The sequence below is a fragment of the Myotis brandtii genome, unplaced genomic scaffold, assembly GCF_000412655.1.
Source record: "Myotis brandtii unplaced genomic scaffold, ASM41265v1 scaffold536, whole genome shotgun sequence".
Taxonomy (NCBI): Eukaryota; Metazoa; Chordata; class Mammalia; order Chiroptera; family Vespertilionidae; genus Myotis; species Myotis brandtii.
The window spans coordinates 2,911,404-2,929,915 of NW_005369967.1; the positions used below are offsets into that span (position 1 = coordinate 2,911,404).

The following is an 18,512-nucleotide window of genomic DNA, read 5'->3' on the forward strand; positions in this document are numbered from 1 at the left end:
CATCAGGTGCACACACACACACACACACACACATACACACACACACACACACACACACACAGAAACATACACACACAGACACACACACACATACACACACATACACACACAGACTCAAGAAAATCCTGCAGCCACACCTCAGGTTTGAGGGAGACCAAACCCATTGTGGGAACCTGCCCAGGACTGCACAGCGAGTCTCAGACACGGCTCGGATAAGTGACTTGAAGAATGTGCAGTATTTTAAATTATGAAAGTAACAGATCCGCCTTCTAAAACCAGGGAAATGGGAGGGGGAACACCCCTGACTACCCCATCACCTCACAAAACGGCTGCGGTGGCTCTCATCTCTTCCTTGTGGGCTGTGAGTGTGGGCACGCACACACATGCTGTGCACATATGGGACCGAGGGAGCCCTAGCAGCGAAGGTGTTTTTCTCTTACTTCTAAATAGGCTGTCTTCTTGGCTAATTTAAGGAGACGGACACCCTCACGCTGGACCCCGGGCTCTCAGAACAGGGGCCCAGTCCTGCCCACCCCTGCCCACTGGGGACCAGCGGCCGGGGGAGCACACGTACCTTCCGCAGCTTCCCGTAGTCGATCAGCTCGGGCCGGTGTCGGTGGATCAAGGCACAGAAGCCAAGGCCGTCCTTCCAGCTGCCGGGGGAGAGGAGGGGGCGAGCTGGTGAGTGGGGCGGAACACTAACTATGGGGAAAGCACCGAGCAGGTCTCCTTTTCCCGCAGGTGGATACACAGCCCTTCAGAGCGGGAGTCAGAGGAGACAGGATGGGCAGGAACATTCCTGTCTGCCAACACCCAGGCGCCGGGGTCAAGACTCTAGGGCAGTGATGGCGAACCTTTTGAGCTCGGCGTGTCAGCATTTTGAAAAACCCTAACTTAACTCTGGTGCTGTGTCGCATATAGAAATTTTTTGATATTTGCAACCATAGTAAAACAAAGACTTATATTTTTGATATTTATTTTATATATTTGAATGCCATTTAACAAAGAAAAATCAACCAAAAAAATGAGTTCGCGTGTCACCTCTGACACGCGTGTCATAGGTTCGCCATCACTGCTCTAGGGGGCTTGGCACGTTGAGATGCACCTGCCACATCCCAGCTACCCTATACCAAGGCCATGCCTGTCTGCTCTGTTCCAGAACCCCCAGCAGCCCGAGCACCACCAAGGGCGTAGCTGCGTCCACGGCAGCGCCGGCAGGGAGAGGGGCACCTAAGCGTCGGCAGTCCTCCCCTCCCATGAAAAGTGACTTCTTCCCCAAGGGCCTCTGCTCTGGTCTAGGGCTGAGACCAACCCAGCCCAGGGGGCTTGCGGGCCCCAGGGGACAAGGCCTCGGTCCTGCAGGGAGCCCCTCAGCTCCCGGGCACTCACCTTATGTGGAAGTTCTGGATGTTGACGTTTTTGTAAGGGGCTGTCTTTCTCTGACACCACAAGAGCAGCCCTTCCTTCGCTGACGTCTCTGTGGAGGGGGAAGGCGGGCAGAGCGATCAGGGGCTGGCTCGGCGGTGGGAGGGCTGCCGACTTGTGGGAGGCCCCATCTTGACGGCACAGACCCTGCTCCTTCACATAGAGGGTCCCCACAAAGACCCCTAGTTCCCAGCCCTGATGCTGACAAAGGCCGAGAAGTCATCGGACACAGAAGCCAGCTAGGAAGCTGTGCAGAGCTAGCTGCAGCACGCACCGAAATGCTGAGATAGCGGCCTTTCGGACTATCACCCTGTCACTCCCTTCTATCCAAGAAATGGTAACGATACAAAATAGGTGGGCAACCGATTGGTCTATGAAATCTAAAATTCAGGAATCCCTAGACAGGAGCGTGTGTGCCATATGGAAAGAAAGCATTGGGACCCCTATTCAGATTGAGTGTTGATCTAAAAACTAAAGTCTCCTTATATTGAATGCATGGATCAACTCTGTTGGTGTATGTGAAGCCAACACATGTCTATCAGATAAGGCAGGTAGGTAGGTATTGGAGGGGACCCAGGAGCTCCCAGAACAGGAGGGCTGCTGACCACACCGCCCCCATGTGTTCACTTCTGTGAATTGCAGGTTATAGCATTGAGTGAAGTGGCTTCCTGGATGACCTCGTTGGCTTTCAATTCACAAAATAAACTTTAAAATGACGTTAAACGATTCCTACAAAGATAACATAATAATTCAAGCACAAACAATTTTTTAAAAAATCAGCAAAGCTAATGTTTCTACTCTTAGTTCAAGTTCGTCAGCTACAAGATTAAAATAATAACTGTTTAATAGGAGCTGACAACAAGTCTGCCCCCAAAAATCAAACTCACCAAGGCTACTTGAAAAATGGATTGATATTTACCATCACTAACAAGAACCATGCTCTAAGTGACTACTGTGGGCATCTTTTAACCACTTCCACCCTAAATACCAAACTTAGATCCTCACATCGCTGTATCACTACGTGTCAAGCCAAGATTTCCGTAACCAAGCAATTTAGTCCACGCTGTTCTCATTAAAAAGTTACTTTGAATAAAAACCTTTTAAAGATTTCTTTAAAGTTTCCTTTAAAATTAATTTAAAATATTATCTCCATCTTATTTTTTTCATTTGTTTTTGTGTGTTTTGTAATACACTTGGAAATACATAAACATAAATTATGACAAAATAAACACATAGCTCAAAGGGTGCTGGAATGTAGAATCAAAAGTTTAGAGATCATTGACCTGTGGTGGTCCCTTGCAGATCTACAAAGTGGCCACCAGAGGGTGCTGTGGGAGCAAAGTGGAAGACCTGGGGTCCGCTCCCCACCCCAGCAGGCCCTCCTGGCTGCTAGTCCCCTACCTTTTCAAGATTTAACAATCCAAGAGCCAAGCGGGGTTTCCAATGCACTTCCCCACAGCAACCTTGGGCTTTCTCAAAGTGGGGCGTTTCCCTGGCGCCAACACGCCTGTGGGAACCAGCACCTCAAACAGTTCTCTACGGACTAGGAGGGAGGACAGATGCTAGAAATGGGTCAGAAGCTCAGGATGTGGCCCATCAGGCCCCACTGCCCAGGCCAGAGAGCCCTCGAGGCTGAGCCAGGCCCGGAGCGGGGCTTGGGGAAGTCATGGAACCGAGCAGGCCTACCTTCCACGGAGATGTCCTGGATGGCGAAGCGGAGGATGATGGTCCAGATCATGCCCAGGGTCATTTTCGCATTCCCATCCACGATTTCTACAAAAACAGCAGCAGGATGGATCGTACAGGGGCAGAGTTAGCATCCCCTGAGCACCCACGTCACTCTGTGCACCATGTGGGGAATCAAAGACCACATGTTCCACTGCTAGAGGGAAGTCCGTATATTTTCTAAAGTTAGTGCAATTGCACTTCACAGGTGACCTGATCTGGGGGAGTCCCAGAGGCACAAGGTGGTAGACTAGGGGTGCCCTGGGGGTACAAGGTGGGAATGGTCAATTCTACTGGGTACATCAGGAAAGGAAACAGAGAAGGGGGTGACTTAAACCCTGAGGGGTGTCCACCAGCCTGACAGAGAGCGGGAGGGTTTCTAAGCCACCACAGATGTCCTGGCAGCTCTGAGCTAAAGGCCTCTGGGCACGGCCTCACGCCAGTGCAGGCCCCAGAGAGCACCCACCTAACGAAGGTTTGCAAACTGCCACCCTGAAGGCTCCGCTAACTCACACATCAACCTCATCGGGCCATTCACTGGGTATTTTTTAATTAAGAGAAAAAACCAAACTGCTGCAAGACCATAACAAGATGCCCCACTAAATTCAGTCTAAGCAGCACTTTTTCAACTTTTCAAATAATGCTATAAGTCCGATGAATATTTTCTGCACCAAGCAACACAAACATAAATGAGCCCTGCCTGGAAGCGCCCAAGACAGGGAGCCATTCGTAGTCTTGGGGCTTGAGCAGCTCACAATCCAATGCAAACTCCTTACCCTCACCCGCTTCCAGACCAGGAGACGGAAACCTGGCCCCGTGGTGAGGCACTCCAGTGAAGAGTGAGGCACCCAAAGAGCATCTGACTTTCCTTTTCCCACCTGCAACACGAGCTCTTAGGGCAGACGCAACAGAATCATGAGAAGGGACAACTTCCAGGGTTCCCTGAGCCAATGTCCACTCGAGTTTGTTTCCCACAAACCCATTAAACAAGAGTGGATTCCATTAAGGAAATTCAGAGAAGGGAGGGGCATGTGCATGCTCCTGTCTGGCCGCGGGAGGCACAGGGTATCGCTGCTGCTTCCGGGCGGGGCTCTGCGGAGCCTGCACCGGGTGCTGAGCAAAGGAGGGCCTGTGTCCACTTTGGACGTGGGACAGGATGTAACTCTTCCTGCCCACGGGGGCCTTAAATGCCCCTGCCAGGACCCCAGACTCCAGCAGGGCCCAGACCTGAGTGGGAGGGCCTGGGTGAGAGACACAGGGAGCTGTAGCGCCATGCGACCATGTTCCTGAGCAAACACAACCCCAGCCAGCTCTCTGCAGAGCATGCTGGGGGCGGGGGGCGGGCGGCGGGGGGGCGGGGAGGAGTGTCTGTTGAGAGTCAGTTCGTAAAGGTTTGAGATTTTTTAAGTGCCCTTTCATTTGTGCCTTCTAATGGGTTTCATATCTGTAACATTTAAAGAGTTTATATAAATTGATAAGAAAAAAAGCCTAAATTCACAACAGATAAATAGACAAAGGACATGAATAGACACTTTATGAGGCATGAAATAGAATAACTCCTTCATAGGATGTTCAATCTCACTTGTAATTAAAGAAATCAGACACCGTTTTCCCAGCTGTTAAATCAGCAAAGTTAAAAAAAAAAAAAAGAAAGCAAACATACGCCTTGATGGCAACAAGGCGACCACACGTGGCTGGAAGTGGGCATTAGCCTAAAACAAAACAAAAAACACTTTCTGGGAAATAATCTGGCAAGAGGAGCAAGCACCTCGAAGCTGTTCAACTTTCCGAGAGTGAATTCTCCCTCCAGGAATCCATCCCTCGCCACAGATGTGAAACGCAGAATACGGCCGTCGTACGCAGGTGCTTGCTGTGAGGTTCTCTCTCATGGCCCAAAATCAGAAGCCGTGTGAATGTACAAAGTACAAGGCCTCCCTAAGCAAATGTCCAGACCCCATCCCTCTCTGCTCAAAACCTCCATGGCTTCCACCTCACTCAGAGTTGGGGCCGATGGCAGGCGGGGCCCCTGGTCCCCTCCTCCCACCCCCCCTCCAGCCACAGCTCTCCCTGCCCTCTCCTCTCCACACCCTCTCCACATCTCCACTCGCATTTCACCTTCTCATTGAAATTTTCCTCAACCACCCACTTGCCTCCTCACTTCATCTTTCTCCGTCTGATGTAAGTATGTGCGTGTTTTCTCTCTCCCCTTCTAGAACATAAGCTCCAGGAGGGTCGTGATTTTTTCTGTTTTGCGCCACTGCTTAGAGCCCAGCACAGTGCCTGGCACAGAGAACGCTCTCAGACAGTATCTGCTGAATGAATGAATGAATGAATGAATGGACGAGTGGACGAACACTGGAGGACTCTAACCAGTGGGTGGATGGGCAGAGGAAACGCAGGCCTGTCCGCCCGGAACAGAGCACAGCTGTGCCCAACAAACAGATAATTGGCACAGCCATTAAAATTACATTCTCTGGTTTTTAATGACTAGGGAAAATCTTTACACAGTAATATGGAAAGCATAAAAAAGCAGCCACAAAATTTTATGAACAGCATTTTGAATACAAGGGGAAATTTGTTTAACGTCTAGAAAAAGGTCCACTGGTAGTAATGCTGCCTGTTGGCCTTTCCGGGAGTGAAGGCTGCGGTGCTGCTCCCCCTGCACCCTGCGTCCCCCCTGCGCCACCCACCCTGCATCCCCCCCTGTGCAGGCCTCATACCCAGTCCTCCCGCTGGCCTCGGGCTCAGCGCCCTCCCAGCACTAATGAAGACTAGGCAGCTTCCTAGTTCCTCCTCTCCTCCTTCCCCAGAAAACCCCCAGGGGGTCCAGAGGTTTTATTTACTGATTCTCACACCAAAGAAGCAATGTCGCTCCAGAAAACGGAGGAGCCAAGTACAGGCGAAGAGAGGGATGTGATCCCTGAACACCTGGGCCCCACCCAGCCCCAGCGCCCACCTGACTCCCATCCACCTCAGCGTGCGACCCTCCCCAGAAAGGCAGGTCCTCTCCCAGGCACCTCTGTGTTCGGAGCAGGGACGCCCCATTTTGCAGGAAGCTTTACGTCAGGAGGCTGCAGGGAACGCTGGGTCTAAAAGGAGGTCCCAAGGCCACAACTGGGCCCGGTTAACAACGCTGCCGTGAGTGTGGGGAGAAGTGGAGGCTCGTTTCTGCCTTTCCTGGTCTACAGTAGCTATGCAGCTGCTCCCATCTAGGACTTACTTGAAACCTGCTCTCCCTTCCCCCCATCGGCCCCCCAGGGTACCGCCATCAGTACAGTGTTCAGGCAGCAGAATGAACGACACTGAGGAGTCCCACAGGAGGGAAACCAGCCCCCGGGGTCACCACCTCCAGACCAACGCTGCACCTACGGCACCATCCCCTCCACCCTCGTGACGGACACTGAGGCATTACCGCCAGCCCAAGCTCTTGGCCCACAACCGTCATGCCTTCCCTGCCCAAAAGGTTAAAAAAAATCCTGCCTAGGTCCCCTCACCTGGTTAAATCCCACCCACTCACCCAGGTGAAGCCCCAGCCCCATGACCCTAAAAATTTCAGAATCGAGGGTCATACAAGCAACCTGAAGTGTCTACACGAACCCCTCCCCGAGGCTGCCTCCAGCCTCCATCTGACCATCTCGGGGACAGGGAGGCCCCAGAGCCCTGCCTATTCCCAGAGGCTCCGCATGGAATCCACAACCAGCCTGCCCAGAGGTCCCGTTCCCGGCTGGTCCTGCACTTCGGGGCCGATCAGAGTCTAGTTCCAGCACCAATTGACAACCCTTCAAAGGTCCAGGGTCTCCCCCTCCACTGTCAGGACAGCCAGCAACGTCTCGCCCACCCCGAGCCCCAGGAGAGCTCACTGCAGGGGACCCGCTCCACTGCCTTTTATTGTATCGTCTACGCAGTGAAATCCATTTCGTTAAAATACACAAAACCCATTTGGAGCTCATCTCGTTTCCTGGCTCAGCAGAGCGGCCATCCCGCATGCACGATCCTGGAGCTCAGCATGAAAGGAGAGAGACGCTTTCAAAGCGGGGAGCCTCCGCCCGGGGCAGCGAGAAGACAAGGCTATCCCCACCTGAAGGGAGCCTTCAGACATCTCTGGAGAAGCGAGGCCTGTGGGGAAGGAGCTGGAAACCACGGCCAGCAAGGCTACGACTTCCAAAGATCAGAGGTGGCGGTTCGGGTTTAGGTCTTTGGTCCCCACCCCTCTGCTGAGGCGAGCGCAGCCACCCTGACCCGCCACTTCCGGGCGGAGGAAAACCGCACGTGGAAGAAGTCCTGTCCTGCGCCCCTGCGGGGAGGGCGCCGTGCCTGGGGGTGATGGAAAGAGGTTTAGACCTCAGCTCTGGAACCGGAACCCCGGGGTGCAGTCCCGGCTCTGCCACATGGAGGCAGCCTGGCCCAGAGCCCGCGATCAGCAGCACTACACGCTTCCACTCCAGCAGCCTTCCTGAGCCCCGAACCCCTGACGGTGAAAGGTGGCTGGTGGCGCTCACTCTACAGGTCTGCTCACGGCAGAAGGACAACCATGTGAACCGACAGCCAGGCACAGACCTGGAACTCGGCACATGCTCTTCTCTCCCTCCTTCCCTTTGGTGCACAAGGTCTTAAACATGTTTTTTTCATAAATAGTTAAATTTTCATTTCTAAAAATTTGGGTTTCTGGCTTCTTTTGAAAAAAAAAAAAAAAAGAAAAGAAAAAAAAGGATGATCTAGCAGTGCTGGACCTGGATTCCCACCAGGCAGCAATTGGCTGCATCTCTGTGGCAGCTGCCCCGTCTTTCTCGATCTGATATAAGTGTGTGCGTATGCTCCACAGTCCCCACCCACCCCTACTGCCCTCCCGTGGCCCACCTCACACATCCTCTACTTCCCCACCCCAGAGGGCATCTGACCCTGCACCTGATCACCTGAGTAGCAATTTCTTTGGCTTCTCATCTCTGCCTGGTGAAAACTTCTGCCAAGACTTTATTCCCTCCCTAATAGCACAAACTTTTCTTTTTTCTTACTAAAAGGCAGGGAACATTTTCCCACTCACAAATTACCCTGCTATGTGCAAGTCCTTCAAACATTTACTGATCACCTACTATGTGCATCACACTGCTAGGAGCAGGGGCCAGCTGAGGGGTGCTGGGACACCGGTGACTGCCTCAAGCTAGCCCAAGTCCCCGACAGGCAGGAGGCAGCAAACTTTTCTGTGAAGGGCCGGGTAGGAAATATTTTCGCTCTGTAGGCCAAACGGTCTCTGTCACAGCTACTCAACGCTCCCTCATGGCAGGAAAGCGGCGAGGACAGTATGTAAACAAACAGTGCGGCCGAGTTCCAATATTTACAAAAACCCGCGTCGGCCAGTTTCGACCTCCTGGACTGTGCTTTGCAGACCCTTGTGCCAAAGGCTCTCAGTTTGATGTAGCAACACAGAAATCCTTTGATTTCTAGAAAATGGAGGAGGGGGACTTGAAGGTCATCGACCCGGGAAGAGACCTGCTCCTGTGGACTGACTGAAGCAAGGCCCCCCTCCTCAAGGAAAGGCCCCTCTCCGGGGTCCCGCAGACCCGGGTTTGAGTGCTGGCTTTGCCACTCACGATGGGACCTTGAGCAAGTTACTTAATCTATTGAGGGACCTGTTTTCTTTTCATGAAATGGAAGCAGTAATTAGAGCCACCGCATGGGGCTGGTGTGAGGATTAAATGAGAGCATTGGTGCACAGTACCTGCCACAGGGGAAGTACTCAGTAATCACAGCCATGGCCATACCGTGAACGAATGAATGAATGAATGAATGGTGGCTGCATCTTATTCATCTTTCGATCTCTGGCACACACAGCAGGTGCCCAATACATACTTGCTGAATCCACCTGACACAGTCCTGACGGGGTTTGGTTATTCTCATCTAATCGCCCGACCCTCCCCCAATCCTTCAGAGCCACCACGCTGCACACAGAAGCAGTGCTACCTCCCTTTAACCATTAAGAAGGTGATAATCATGGTGTCAACTGAGCCTTAAAAATTCTTTTAAGTGAAGGAAAAAGAGCCAAGAAGCTACTCTGCGGGAAAAGGCTATTAAGAATGTTCCTAAAGGCTTGTGGGCATCAGCCTTCCGGGCCGTGGAGCCTCAGGGCAGCCTCCACCCTCCACCCACCGGTATCTGCACCCTCTCCCCAGCCCACAGAATTCTCCACCTTGGGCAGCGAAGTGCAGCCAGGCCTGCAGATGAGGGAGGCGGCACTGCACACACAGGGTTCCCCAGTGTGTGGACCAGGGAGTGGACTTTTGTTTGCCAAGGGTGGAGCGGATGGACAGGTGAAGGAGGCTGAGCTTAGATGGAAGGTACTGTTGTTACAGGAAGAATCCATGAGATCAACCAGATGGAGGTGTTGGGAGCCCCACTTCTAAATGCCCCCAGGATGTGTGGGTGCAGGAGTCAGGGTAGGAAAGGCCCAGGGGAGCAGGAGAGCATAAGCTCAGGCTCTGAGGGGCAGCCCGAGGGCCGGCCGTACTCACCTTCCGCTCCAATGGACACCAGCTTGACCCCCTTGCTGGCTATGAAGTCCAGGGCCTTGTTGACGTTGGAGATCTTGTGCACCCGCATCTTGCCTCGCTCCGGCTTGGCCAGGCGCTCACCTGAATGCAGACCAAGAGCGGGAAAGGGAAGGTGAGATAATAATCCACCAGCCGGGGCTGCGCTCTCACTCAGCACCCGCATGCAGGGCACATCCCCGCCGGACACTCACTTCTCGCCGGGCGGGGAATGAGAGGGCGCGCCCACCGCGGCTCTGCTTTCTCCCACGTCACGGACCTAACTGCTTGCGTCCACTCAACAATCCTGCACGAAGCCCCTAACGCAGCGGTTCTCAACCTGTGGGTCGCGACCCCTTTGGCGGTCGGAAGACCCTTTCACAGGGGTCACCTAAGACCATCCTGCATATCAGATATTTACATTACGATTCATAACAGTAGCAACATTACAGTTATGAAGTAGCAACGAAAATAATTTTATGGTTGGGTCACAACATGAGGAGCTGTATTTAATGGGCCAGAAGGTTGAGAACCACTGCCCTAACGTGTGTCAGGGACTTGGCTGGGCACCAGGAATACGGGGGTGAACAAAACCATTTCCTGCCCTCATGCACTTATGGCCCAGGAAGAGAGACAGATGTTCAGTAGAGAAACACACAAATAAATACATACAAACACCCAAACACAGAAAAGCTTAAAATAACTGCCTGAAAAGAGGCTGCAGAAGAGGAGGGCGGGCAGGAGGAAGAGGAGTCTCGGAGTGCAGGAGAGGGCCTCTGAGAGGGAGGACAGCCAGGCCTAGACGGCAGGAAACAGTGATCAAGGCAGAAGGAACAGCACATGGGAAGGCCCCGAACTCCATGCAGTCTAGCCTGGGCCTGGGAGAGGGGTGCGGGTGACCCCAGAGTATTGTGAAAAGGTTCCCAGGGGGGTTCACGTGGAGCCGCCCACAGCACCCCGCTCTCATTGGACAAGCAGGGCTCTTGTCCTGGTACTGCCTCTCGTGGGCGCCCTTGGCTCAGCTCCAGTTCAACCCCCACCCTCACTCAGCCGCCACGCCCCACACCCCCATCTCCACCTTCCACGTGGGAGCTTCTGCTGCTCAGGTTTCAGGGCCAGGAGCTGCGTGGACACGGGGGCGGGGGGCAGGGGGGAGTTGGTTCTCCGAACACCCCATTCAGAGCATCATCCCAGAACCGTGGCCTCCAGAAACCTCCTGAAACTACTTGAAAAATTTTTATGTGCAACACACGTGCCCAAACCTGGGGCAGGGACACAGCTTTCAGTGTCTAAATGGTCACAACCCCCCAAAGGCTGAGAACCACCATCCGAGAGCCTGAAACTCAGGGCCCTTGCATCTGCCATGGTCACCAGCCCGGCACCTCGCCCCAAGGCACGTCAGTAGCCTGGCTGAGCAGGCTCAGGGACTGGGCAGCCGTCACGCTGGGCCAGGCCCACCCTGTCAGCATAGCAGGTCTGCAGGGGGCTCCCAGCTTTCCTGCTGCAGATGTCATTTGGCCTGGCAGCTCCCAGGGAGGCACAGCTGGATTATTATTAAGTCAAGACTTCCCACATGTGGCCCTCCCAAGGCTGTGGCCGCTGCCCTGCCTCTCCAGCAGGGCACCCACCATCCTCCTGAGCAGATGAGAAACCACAGGGGCTCCCTCCCATGGGCTGGATGGAGACAGTGCCACGTGCCACCGCTGCCACCACTGCCACTCCCCCCATTCCCTCCCACCACCGCCAGCTGCTCCAGCCACGCCCCAGCCCCAGCCCTCAGCCCTGCTGAGCCTGAGCAAGGCCAGCGGTTTTCAAACTTCAGTCAGCACAAAACCACCTGGAGCGCCAGCTAACCACAGATGTCCAGCCGCTCCCCCGCCTCCTAGTTTCTGATTCAGGAGGTCTGGGTGGGGCCTCGGATCCTGGTGTGGGTGGTCCAGGGACCACACTTCGAGGACCTCTGCAGGCAGCACCTCCTTCCTTCTCTTGTCATCCCACCCATCTCCAGAGACGCTGGGTGACTCGGTCTCCCCAAGCCTCTGGAAAGAGATGAGCCTGCTTGACAGCCATGCACAAGTCCTCCTTGGGCGCAGGCCGCCATTCAGCGGGCGCACTGGTGGTTACACAGAAAAGCCCACTGCGGGGCATCCGGTCACTCTGACACCTGCCGAGTGCCACCTCCATGCCAAGCACAGTTCTAAGCACTTGGGACACAGGGATGAGGCCACAAGGAGCTCAGGGTGGAGTGGGGGGGAGAACAAGTGAGCCTCGATGACTAAACCACACGGCAAATGACACACAGAGAAATTAATGGGGTGCTACTGGAGCCTGGAGGAGGGCAGCCACTCAAACTGGGGGTGGGGGGTGGACAGGGAAGAATTCCTGGAGAAAACTCTTGAGCTGAGTTTTAGAGAATAAAAAAAAAAAAACAATGCTAAGTTGGTTGGTTTTCTAAAACTAAGAAAATATTCAAACTAATAAATGTTGGGAGAGGAGGTCAGTAGAGAAGAATATTCTAAAAGTACGGCAGTTCCTAAAACTTAAACATTGCCCCCGCCTGGTAGCTAAGTTGGCTGGAATGTCGTCCGCACACTAAAAGGAGGCATATACAGAAGGTAACCCATCATGTTTCTCTCACATCAATGTCTTTCTCCCTTACTCTATAAAAAAGTAAAAATGAAATAAAAAATCCATTTAAAATTTTATTATTTTAATCTTCATCTTCAGGTAAGGATTAAAATAATAAATTTTTAAATAACTTAAGCATGGAATTACCATATTATCCAACAATTCCACTTCTGAGTAATGGAATATTACGCAGCCTAAAAAAAGGGGGAAGGAAATTCTGACCCATGCTATACCATGGATAAACTGGAAGACATGATGCTAAAGGAAATAAGCCAGTCACAAAAGGACAAAATCTGTATGATTCCACTAATGTGAGGCTCCCAGAGTAGTCACATCAGAGACAGAAAGTAGAATGGTGGCTGTGAGGGGCTCGGGGCGGAGGAACGGGAAGTTAGCATTTAAGGAATATGGACCTTCAGTTCTGTAGACGGATGGTGGTGATGGGTGCACAACAACGTGAATGTACTAAATGCCACTAAACTGTACCCTTAAAAATGGTCAGGCCCTGGCCAGGGCGTTCAGTTGGTTAGAGCATCGCCCTGATACACAAGGTTGCGGGTTCAATCCCTGGTCAGGGCACATCTAAGAATCAACCAATGAATGCATGAATGAGTGGAACAATAAATCGATGTTTCTCTCTCCCCTTCTCTCTCTCTAAAATCAATCAATAAGATTTTTTTAATGGTCAAAATGGTAAATTTTTATGTTATATATATATTTTACTACCTCAAATTTCATCTGCAAGGGAAATAGAAAAAAAGTATTGGGGTAAAAAAAAAAAAAAAAAGATAGCACGGAATGCGGGAGGACTGAATGTCTCCAGTGTGGCCGGGGGCCTGAGGACCGAGGCCTTTTTGGGAAAAGCTAGCTGAGACCAAAGCAGGTGCCAGCTCACGAAGGATCCTGCAAGCTGTGCTAAGGAATGTGGGCTGCAGGCGCAAAGCCCTGGGGAGGCGCCGAAGGGTTTCCAGCGGGGAACAGCCTGACCATATATGGCTGCTGCACGGACCCTCTGGCTGCCTGTGTGACGATGGGCTGCCTGGGTCGGGAGGAGCAGAGGAGGTTTCCGAGGGCCTCTGTGGCATCAACTAGGTGGGGACCACAATGACACGGCGGTGGCCGGTGGCCGACAACAGGAGGAGATAAAATGTATGGAGCGTGAATGCCGAGTTGGAAAGAAGAGCAGAGGCAGAGCTGTCTGATTCCTAGATTAGGTTTAGGGGAACAGGACAGAGACTGCAGGAGGAAAAAGGTCTGCTGGGCCAGGAGTGGTAAGCACAGTTTTGGACACACTGAGTGGACCCCGGGGGACGTCTGGGTGGAGATGCCCAGGGCAGTTCAGCATTTAAGAAGGGCCTGGAGGGAGGAGGCTAGACTGAGACTAGGTCTGGGACTCACTGGCACCACGTGGAAGGTCAAGTGAAGGGCGCAGCTGAGGTTGCCCAGGGTGAACACGGCTGGAATACTGAGGACCACCAACCTTAACAGGAGGGAGAGGGAGGTATCCACCAGAAAGCGGAGGAGTGTGTTCAAGGGAGCCGTCCCTCCAGACACCTGGACATCCGCATTCCAAGCTGGGGTCCAGAGAGGGCCTGGGATCGTGTGGCTTTAGGCTGAGAGGTTGTATTGGAGCCACGGTTTAGGTGTAGCCGTGGTTGCATTCTTGACCACAGAATCCTAGCATTTCGGAGAAGGGACCTCAGAGGCCATCTCTCAAACCCCCTCTTTTTGCACATAAGGATGCTGAGGCAAAAAGGCAGTGACTTGTCCAAGGACACACAGATGATTGGCAGCAGTCTCCTGGTCTGACTCACATGTCACCCCAACTTCTTTCAAAAGCCCCGAGCTAGCCATGACCAAGGCAGAGCAGCAGCAGGGTGCCAGGGAAGCATTCCCCCAGTGGCAGGCCCAGCGGGCAGCACCTGATCCTGGGCCAGGATGGCCCTGCCCAGCTGAAGCTCCCAAGGCCAGTGGCCCACCTCACCTGAGATGACCTCCAGCAGCAGCATGAGCTTCAGGCCATCCCGGAAGTCCTCCTCTATGTTCTCGATCTGCGTCCCGGCCTTGCGGAGGTGTGAGTTGCACCATGCCGTGAATGTCTAGGCAAAGGAAAGAAGACGAGCATAAGTCACATGGTCGCTGAGGCGCTCACAGGGGCCTCACGGGGTCCCAGGGCCCCCCTGCCTCACACCATCTCTTTGGTTGTTCTATGTAAGGCATGGGTGGGAACCAGTGGGATGGACGAAGCCGCACCCTCCTTTAATGCCTCCCCTCTGGGCCTTCGTCCAAAACATCATCTCCCCACACATTTATTAGTACCACTAATTTACTTCTTAATTATAAGGCTTAGTTTCAATCTCCATAGTTTTTTATTGTTGTTTTTAATTTTTTCCTCCTCACCCGAGGATATTTTTTCCATTGATTTTCAGACAGAATGGAAAGGTGGGAGGAGGCGGGGGTGGGGAGAGAGAGAGAAACATCAGTGTGAGAGAGACACATCAATTGGCTGCCTCCCGCATGCACCCCAACCGGGGCCAGGGATCAAACCTGCAACCAAGGTACAGGCCCTTGACCGGGAATCGAACCTGTGACCCTTCAGTCTGTAGGCCAACACTCTACCCACTGAGCAAAACCAGTCAGTGCCATCTTCATAGTTTTAAGGCGAAGTACCCCAGAGGTAACATATAAAGCCTTATTAATACCATGGGGGGGGGGGGGGGGCGGGGGAAATGCCATAGGGTAAATTAGTTTACTAAATCCTTGTATACTCAGCAGCTACCCAAGTAAAAGGATTAATCAGTTTTGTCAGGCACCTGGTTCAGAATCACAGTGTCAGGACAAGGAGAGAGACAGGTAAATACCCCAATGTGTATGCCTGTGTCTTTGGGATGGGGGATGGAAGCACCTTAAGCTTCAAAAATATGAAGACTTCCAGAAAGGGACTATAAGGAGCCTAAATGAAAGACCATTGGTGTTGAATGTTCTAGTCTGTGGGGAGAAAGCAGCAACATTGACGCTTCATATATATATAAAATCTTTATTGAAACTTTTTCTGTATTTAAGCAGATGATCAGGCAGGCCACAACCAAGCTGTCCTGTGCCAACAGCACCCCCTGGTGACTCAAACAAGAAAAAAGATAACAAGAGAGAAAAGTATGCATTTTCATTTTGTAATGTCCCTTCCACAACTTGGGCACCTGTCTCTCCCTGGCTGTCACATTCCATGGGAGACAAGCACCTCCTGCTTCAGACCCAACCCATTCCTCGGCAGCTCCAGACTTCTCTGCACCAAATGGCACTCACAGCTACACGAGGCTCAAGGGCCAATGTTCAGTCCCCACAGCACCCCAGGCAGCTCTCCTCCCACCTGTCCTCAAAGTCTCAATGGTGAGCAGTGCATTCTTCTTTGAAACAGCAGCAGCCACACTAGAAATACCCTTCCCTCCTAGGAAAGGTCACCAGACCCATGACCCCCACCACCACTTCCTCTTGTCCCAGGGGAACTCCAAAGTGAAGTGGCAATGAATGGGCAGGAGCAGGAAGGAATGCCACACCAGTGGTCACTGGGAAAAAGAAATGGCTGCTGGCTTTATAAGCAAGAGCTGAAGAGTCTGGGAGCAAGGAGGAGAGATGTCAGACCACACAGGTAGGGAGGAAGGGGCAGTCTTTGGAAAGACTGGCACACAGACTGGAGGTGGACAGGGGACATATACCGATTCCTCGGCCTGGAATATCCTCTATGTCATGTCTAGCTAACTCATCTTTCAAGATCAGGCTAAGATACCACCTCCTCCAGGAAGCCTTCTTGACAGCCACCCACCATGTCTGGGTTGGGGGCACAGAGCCCAGAGCATCCCGCACCCACTCCATCATTGCCCATGGCCTGCTGCACGGTCCTTGCCTGGCCACTTATCAGTTCCATACCTCCAGGCTGGCATGGGCTCAACGCTCTCCCTAGAGTCCCGCGGCACAAAGTCAGGGACACAGCAGTGAAGAAACAGCAAAAAACCCGGCCTTGTGCAGCGAACATACTAGTGGATGTAAAACTCAAGCAACTGAACGAAGGAGCAAGTAGGGAACCCCTGCAAAAAGGAAGGTCCTGGAAGATCCAACTGCACCTGTGAGTGATGCTGAATGGTATCAGCAGGGGGTGATGGGCCAGACAGGCTCTCAGGGACCCTGAGAACACAGCTCAGAGGAAAGGGGATGCGGCAAGACAAGGAAGAGTATCCACTGGGTGCCCTTCCTCTGGCGCTGGCCTCACAAAACTGGCAGAGCAGGCAGGGTACAGTGGCTTTTATTTTCATTTTGTTGTAACTTTGTTGTAAAAAATATGAGTTTTTAAATCGTTAAAATAATTTATTTTGTAGTTCTATATTCCCTCCTGCTTGCCATCTGTCCATATATGCACTTCTGCCAGGTGTCATCACACTGTCCATTCACGGGGCGGGGCGCCTTTATTTACCACCACCATCCGTATCGCCAGAGCACTTTGCTCTCATCTCTCTTCCAGGCCCCGCCTCTGCCTGGCAACTCAAAGGGCTGGTCTCAGGCCACGGACCTGCTGGGAATCGCCTTCGTCCCCACAGGTGGGGGCTGGGGGACCTCACTGATCATCACTCAGTCATGCAACGGGGGCTGGGGTGTGAGGAAAGGGGAAGAGGCCGCTTTTGTAAGAAGACACTGCTTTGCAAGAGGAAAAGTACTGTTGAAAGCAGCCTGCCTCATTTCCTGGAGAAGCCGGACTCTGCGCCTGGAGACAGACCGCACCTGTGTTTGCTCAGGTCTCCCATGCAAAGCCTGGTTCTGAGGACTGCTCTTGGCTAAAACCTCCAAGGCCCCGCCCCTGGCTCCCTCAGGGGTCAGCAATGATGGGGCCACTGAGCACCATCCAAGTAAGAAAGTTCCCCTAGGAAGCAGCTCCTATGTGGAAGCGCAGGCCTAAGGAGAAGATGGTGGGGGCAATTCAGTGATGAAAAACAGGCATTTCCCAGCCCTGGCTGGGTAGTCAGGTGGTTAGAGCATCGTGCTGATGCACCAAGGTTACGAGTTTAATCACAGGTCAGGGCACACGAAGGAATCAATCGATGAATGCATAATAAACGAAACAACAAATCAATGTTTCTCTCTCAAATCAATAAATAAAAATTAATTTAAAAAGGAACATGCTCTTGTGGGTGCACCAGATCTGGGTTCAATGCCCAGACCCACCATTTACCAGCTGCGTGACCTTCAGAGGAACCTCCCTAAGGCTCAGTTCCCTACAGTAAATGGGGGATAGTAACTGCACTTTGTAGAAGCAGGAGGATTAACTAGAAACATGTACGAAGCGCCTGACACCTAGAAACTGCTCAGGAAATGGTGAGAAGGACACGCCTTTCTGTGGATTCGTCTCGGAGGACTTGCCCTGTCCTCCCAGCCCACACCTCCTCCCAGCCTCCAGCCACCACACTCTGCCTGGGTTCCGTCCCTGCAATCACTGCACAGTGTTTTCAAGGTGATGCCTGGTGTGTCTGAGAAAAGTCTTATTTTTCGAACTGATGCTGATGTATCATGGGAGAGGGCTAAAACCATGGTGGGGGTGCAGGAAGCCTAGGATTTTGACAGTGGTCTTGTGGGGCACAAGCGGAGGCTGATGGGGCACCAGAGGGGAGAGGGCAGTGCCTGCAACGCAGACTTCCATGCGCAGCGCACAGCTTCTCCTGGGGGCAGGGCAGGCCTTGTTCTTAAAACCGGAGCTCCCACCTTAGGACAGGGAAGGGCACCTGCCCCTTAGTGCTGCCCCAGGGGTCCAGCCAGGAGGAAAAGCCAACAGTCACCAGTGATGCCTGTGGCTCGAGATGGAGACAGAGGGTCCCATGGCCTCTAGTCCAGACACCCCAACGTGGAGGGCAACACTACCGCAGCAGCTGTGGTGCAGCCTCATTCAAACCAAGGGCCGGGGGACATTTTATGCCTCAGTCCCAACCAGGACCTGTCGGATCTGACCTTCCCTTTGCTCTAAGAGCCCCACTGCTGGGCCCCTGGCTCGCAGCCTGACTAAGGAGATGGGGCCTGCAGTGGACTCACTATTGTAGAAATGGGCTCCGGGATGCTGAGGGCTCTCAGGAAAAAGGCCCAGGCACCGCTGGGAGTGCTCACAGGGCTGCAGCGAGAGCTAGTTCCCTCCTCACTTCACCAGCCCCCTGCACAGCCTCTGCGGGACCTGGATGG

The 18,512-nt window shown here is 52.9% G+C and overlaps 1 protein-coding gene across 1 annotated transcript in view; it reads right to left on the reverse strand.

Annotated features, from left to right (window-relative positions):
* Positions 1-18,512, reverse strand: part of ACTN1 (actinin, alpha 1) — a gene marked incomplete at its 3' end in the record, with an annotated part of 99,366 nt that overhangs the window by 28,539 nt on the left and 52,315 nt on the right. The window contains exons 2-6 of the mRNA XM_005877962.1: positions 14,284-14,398; positions 9,657-9,776; positions 3,112-3,198; positions 1,390-1,477; positions 575-653 (exon numbers count right to left, since the gene is read on the reverse strand). Of these exons, the coding sequence (XP_005878024.1) occupies positions 575-653; positions 1,390-1,477; positions 3,112-3,198; positions 9,657-9,776; positions 14,284-14,398 (489 nt within the window). The remainder of the gene's footprint in view (positions 1-574; positions 654-1,389; positions 1,478-3,111; positions 3,199-9,656; positions 9,777-14,283; positions 14,399-18,512) is intronic.